Genomic DNA, 6,000 nt, shown 5'->3' on the forward strand with positions numbered 1-6,000 from the left:
TCTGTGGTAGTCGTGTGGTGAGGTGGCAGTGCCCTGGTAGATATGGTAAGGTACCAGGCGGGTCAGGGTGTGTGTACCTCTGTGCTAGTCGTGTGGTGAGGTGGCAGTGCCCTGGTAGATATGGTAAGGCACCAGGCGGGTCAGGGTGTATGTACCTCTGTGGTAGTCGTGTGGTGAGGTGGCAGTGCCCTGGTAGATATGGTAAGGTACCAGGCGGGTCAGGGTGTGTGTACCTATGTGGTAGTCGTGTGGTGAGGTGGCAGTGCCCTGGTAGATATGGTAAGGTACCAGGCGGGTCAGGGTGTGTGTACCTCTGTGCTAGTTGTGTGGTGAGGTGGCAGTGCCCTGGTAGATATGGTAAGGCACCAGGCGGGTCAGGGTGTATGTACCTCTGTGGTAGTCGTGTGGTGAGGTGGCAGTGCCCTGGTAGATATGGTAAGGTACCAGGCGGGTCAGGGTGTGTGTACCTCTGTGGTAGTCGTGTGGTGAGGTGGCAGTGCCCTGGTAGAGGTGGTAAGGTACCAGGCGGGTCAGGGTGTGTGTACCTCTGTGGTAGTCGTGTGGTGAGGTGGCAGTGCCCTGGTAGAGGTGGTAAGGCACCAGGCGGGTCAGGGTGTGTGTACCTCTGTGGTAGTCGTGTGGTGAGGTGGCAGTGCCCTGGTAGATATGGTAAGGCACCAGGCGGGTCAGGGTGTATGTACCTCTGTGGTAGTCGTGTGGTGAGGTGGAAGTGCCCTGGTAGATATGGTAAGGCACCAGGCGGGTCAGGGTGTGTATACCTCTGTGGTAGTCGTGTGGTGAGGTGGCAGTGCCCTGGTAGAGGTGGTAAGGTACCAGGCGGGTCAGGGTGTGTGTACCTCTGTGGTAGTCGTGTGGTGAGGTGGCAGTGCCCTGGTAGAGGTGGTAAGGCACCAGGCGGGTCAGGGTGTGTGTACCTCTGTGGTAGTCGTGTGGTGAGGTGGCAGTGCCCTGGTAGATATAGTAAGGTACCAGGCGGGTCAGGGTGTGTATACCTCTGTGGTAGTCGTGTGGTGAGGTGGCAGTGCCCTGGTAGAGGTGGTAAGGCACCAGGCGGGTCAGGGTGTGTGTACCTCTGTGGTAGTCGTGTGGTGAGGTGGCAGTGCCCTGGTAGAGGTGGTAAGACACCAGGCGGGTCAGGGTGTGTATACCTCTGTGGTAGTCGTGTGGTGAGGTGGCAGTGCCCTGGTAGATATGGTAAGGCACCAGGCGGGTCAGGGTGTGTGTACCTCTGTGGTAGTCGTGTGGTGAGGTGGCAGTGCCCTGGTAGAGGTGGTAAGACACCAGGCGGGTCAGGGTGTGTGTACCTCTGTGGTAGTCGTGTGGTGAGGTGGCAGTGCCCTGGTAGATATGGTAAGGTACCAGGCGGGTCAGGGTGTGTGTACCTCTGTGGTAGTCGTGTGGTGAGGTGGCAGTGCCCTGGTAGATATGGTAAGGCACCAGGCGGGTCAGGGTGTATGTACCTCTGTGGTAGTCGTGTGGTGAGGTGGCAGTGCCCTGGTAGAGGTGGTAAGGTACCAGGCGGGTCAGGGTGTCTTCAAAGCACTGGAAGGAAGAGCTGTAGTCTGGGTGGAGGACTGAACCCTGCTGCTTCCTCAGCTGCTCCAACATCCTACACAGGGTCGGAGAACATAGGTCACAAGACTGAATTGTCATACTTTTAAAAAGTTGTATAACAACACGCATGCACGTGCACATAAGGGCAAGGCACTTAACCCTAATTTGCTCCAGGGGTGCCGTACTACTATGGCTGACCCTGTAAAACAACACATTACACTGCACCTATCATACTACTATGGCTGACCCTGTAAAACAACACATTACACTGCACCTATCATACTACTATGTCTGACCCTGTAAAACAACACTGCACCTATCATACTACTATGGCTGACCCTGTAAAACAACACATTACACTGCACCTATCATACTACTATGGCTGACCCTGTAAAACAACACATTACACTGCACCTATCATACTACTATGACTGACCCTGTAAAACAACACATTACACTGCACCTATCATACTACTATGGCTGACCCTGTAAAACAACACATTACACTGGACCTATCATACTACTATGGCTGACCCTGTAGAACAACACATTACACTGGACCTATCATACTACTATGGCTGACCCTGTAGAACAACACATTACACTGCACCTATCATACTACTATGGCTGACCCTGTAAAACAACACATTACACTGCACCTATCATACTACTATGGCTGACCCTGTAAAACAACACATTACACTGGACCTATCATACTACTATGGCTGACCCTGTAAAACAACACATTACACTGCACCTATCATACTACTATGGCTGACCCTGTAAAACAACACATTACACTGCACCTATCATACTACTATGGCTGACCCTGTAAAACAACACATTACACTGGACCTATCATACTACTATGGCTGACCCTGTAAAACAACACATTACACTGCACCTATCATACTACTATGGCTGACCCTGTAAAACAACACATTACACTGGACCTATCATACTACTATGGCTGACCCTGTAAAACAACACATTACACTGGACCTATCATACTACTATGGCTGACCCTGTAAAACAACACATTACACTGGACCTATCATACTACTATGGCTGACCCTGTAAAACAACACATTACACTGGACCTATCATACTACTATGGCTGACCCTGTAAAACAACACATTACACTGGACCTATCATACTACTATGTCTGACCCTGTAAAACAACACATTACACTGGACCTATCATACTACTAACCCTATCCGGTGGGACATGGATACAGGATTATGATATAGTAGCATGATACAGGATGATGAAACAGGAGTATGATATAGGAGCATACCTGGCTTCCTTGCTGGGTTCAGCAATACTGAAAGGCATCTTCATAGTAGCAGTCTGTCAGGTGAATAAGACAAACCATTCATGACCATCACACCATAGAACCATCACACCATAGAACAATCCATGACCATCACACCATTCATGACCATCACACCATAGAACCATCCATGACCATCACACCATAGAACCATCACACCATAGCATCATTACACCATCCATGACCATCACACCATAGATGACCATCACACCATAGCACCATCCATGACCATCACACCATAGCACCATCCATGACCATCACACCATAGCACCATCCATGACCATCACACCATAGCACCATCCATGACCATCACACCATCCATGACCATCACACCATAGCACCATCACACCATAAGAACACATATATATGGTCAGATTCATTAGACAGATTAGGTCATTACATACAACAGCGTTTCTCAACCCTTGTCCTGGGAATCCAAAGGGCTGTACACTCCTGGACTACACTCCTTATTCCACTAATCAACTCATCACCAAGCCATCGATCATTTTAATCAGGAGTGGAGTGCAAGGACAACAACAACGTAGGCTCCTTTGGGTCCCCGGGACCAGGATGAACAACCACTGCCATACAGAAATAAATGGACCCAGTAGGATTGGTTGAGGGTCTCCTCACCGGTGCTTGTAGCGAGGCCAGACCAGCGGTCTGCTGTGTAGAGATCATCTGACCCAGACCTGACCCCATCACCTGGATCATCCCCAGGCTCCTCCCCCCCATCTGTCCGATCAGTCCTTCTGGCTTTGACTGGGGGGCAGACGGAAGAGGTAGAGATACCAAATCATGTTTTCTACATATTTATCTTATTTAACCTTTATCCAGGGTATGTCAGTTAAGAACACATTCTTATTCATGTCAATTGGATGGACAATAAAGCTTTCATTTTACTTAAAAAGGAGTCACTACTTCATCAACTGGTTGAAAGGAGCAGTGAGCGTCAGTAGGTGTTACCTGGTGTAGTGACTGTTGGCCAGGCTGGTGTCCTAACTGGTTAAAGCTAGCTGGAGCCACGCCCCCCTGGTTCACCTGAACTCCACCTTGACCCTGAACTCCTGAGAACACCTGCACGTCATTGGATGCTGAAGAGAGAGAGAGAGAGGAATCAGACCAGGAAGACATTTCAGTGTAGTTGTCGTTTTTATGAAGGGATCACTGCCAACCAAAGTGCTTGAATTGAGGAGCAAACTGAAGAAGACAGGAGATTCAGCAACACTTGGAGGACAACTGAGATAAATAAAAAAGCGTTTTTATTGCTTAAAGTAGAACCAACGCGTTTCGGCTTTTGGTCTTCATCAGGGTTGTTGTTTTTGGCACCTATGAATGTTGTTTCTTTCTGACCTGTGGCAGGAGTCTTGACCAGCACAGATGCCTGCTGGGAGCTGAACTGGGGCTGCTGGGGGATCTGAAGAGCAGGCACATCTTGTTGTTGCTGTGAGCTGAACTGGGGCTGAGGTTGGGGCTGGCTGTGCTGCTGTTTGGCCTGTAGTAGAATGTTCTGTTGGACCTGAGAGTGAATAAAGAGAGAGAACAGAGATTATTACAATACTTTGATTATTATATACAGTGAGGGAAAAAAGTATTTGATCCCCTGCTGATTTTGTACGTTTACCCACTGACAAAGAAATTATCAGTCTATAATTTTAAATGGTAGGTTTATTTGAATAGTGAGTGACAGAATAACAACAACAAAATCCAGAAAAACGCATGTCAAAAATGTTATAAATTGATTTGCATTTTAATGAGGGAAATAAGTATTTGACCCCTCTGCAAAACATGACTTAGTACTTGGTGGCAAAACCCTTGTTGGCAATCACAGAGGTCAGACGTTTCTTGTAGTTGGCCACCAGGTTTGTACACATCTCAGGAGGGATTTTGTCCCACTCCTCTTTGCAGATCTTCTCCAAGTCATTAAGGTTTCGAGGCTGACGTTTGGCAACTCGAACCTTCAGCTCCCTCCACAGATTTTCTATGGGATTAAGGTCTGGAGACTGGCTAGGCCACTCCAGGACCTTAATGTGCTTCTTCTTGAGCCACTCCTTTGTTGCCTTGGCCATGTGTTTTGGGTCATTGTCATGCTGGAATACCCATCCACGACCCATTTTCAATGCCCTGGCTGAGGGAAGGAGGTTCTCACCCAAGATTTGACGGTACATGGCCCCGTCCATCGTCCCTTTGATGCGGTGAAGTTGTCCTGTCCCCTTAGCAGAAAAACACCCCCAAAGCAAAATGTTTCCACCTCTATGTTTGACGATGGGGTTGGTGTTCTTGGGGTCATAGGCAGCATTCCTCCTCCTCCAAACATGGCGAGTTGAGTTGATGCCAAAGAGCTCCATTTTGGTCTTATCTGACCACAACACTTTCACCCAGTTCTCCTCTGAATCATTCAGATGTTCATTGGCAAACTTCAGACGGGCCTGTATATGTGCTTTCTTGAGCAGGGGGACCTTGCGGGCGCTGCAGATTTTCAGTCCTTCACGGCGTAGTGTGTTACCAATTGTTTTCTTGGTGACTATGGTCCCAGCTGCCTTGAGATCATTGACAAGATCCTCCCGTGTAGTTCTGGGCTGATTCCTCACCGTTCGCATGATCATTGCAACTCCACGAGGTGAGATCTTGCATGGAGCCCCAGGCCGAGGGAGATTGACATTTCGTTTGTGTTTCTTCCATTTGCGAATAATCGCAGCAACTGTTGTCACCTTCTCACCAAGCTGCTTGGCAATGGTCTTGTAGCCCATTCCAGCCTTGTGTAGGTCTACAATCTTGTCCCTGACATCCTTAGAGAGCTCTTTGGTCTTGGCCATGGTGGAGAGTTTGGATTCTGATTGATTGATTGCTTCTGTGGACAGGTGTCTTTTATACAGGTAACAAACTGAGATTAGGAGCACTCCCTTTAAGAGTGTGCCCCTAATCTCAACTCATTACCTGTATAAAAGACACCTGGGAGCCAGAAATCTTTCTGATTGAGAGGGGGTCAAATACTTATTTCCCTCATTAAAATGATAATCAATTTATAAAATTTTTGACATGCGTTTTTCTGGATTTTTTTGTTGTTATTCTGTCTCTCACTGTTCAAAT

General features: G+C 48.2%; 1 protein-coding gene across 1 annotated transcript in view; it reads right to left on the reverse strand.

The window, feature by feature from the left end:
- Window positions 1-6,000, reverse strand: part of bicra (BRD4 interacting chromatin remodeling complex associated protein) — a 48,018-nt gene that overhangs the window by 16,198 nt on the left and 25,820 nt on the right. Inside the window, exons 7-11 of the mRNA XM_084148318.1 lie at window positions 4,264-4,429; window positions 3,877-4,004; window positions 3,544-3,672; window positions 2,875-2,927; window positions 1,404-1,630 (exon numbers count right to left, since the gene is read on the reverse strand). Of these exons, the coding sequence (XP_084004444.1) occupies window positions 1,404-1,630; window positions 2,875-2,927; window positions 3,544-3,672; window positions 3,877-4,004; window positions 4,264-4,429 (703 nt within the window). The remainder of the gene's footprint in view (window positions 1-1,403; window positions 1,631-2,874; window positions 2,928-3,543; window positions 3,673-3,876; window positions 4,005-4,263; window positions 4,430-6,000) is intronic.

This window comes from Coregonus lavaretus, assembly GCF_964263955.1.
Source record: "Coregonus lavaretus genome assembly, chromosome: 30".
Lineage (NCBI taxonomy): Eukaryota > Metazoa > Chordata > Actinopteri > Salmoniformes > Salmonidae > Coregonus > Coregonus lavaretus.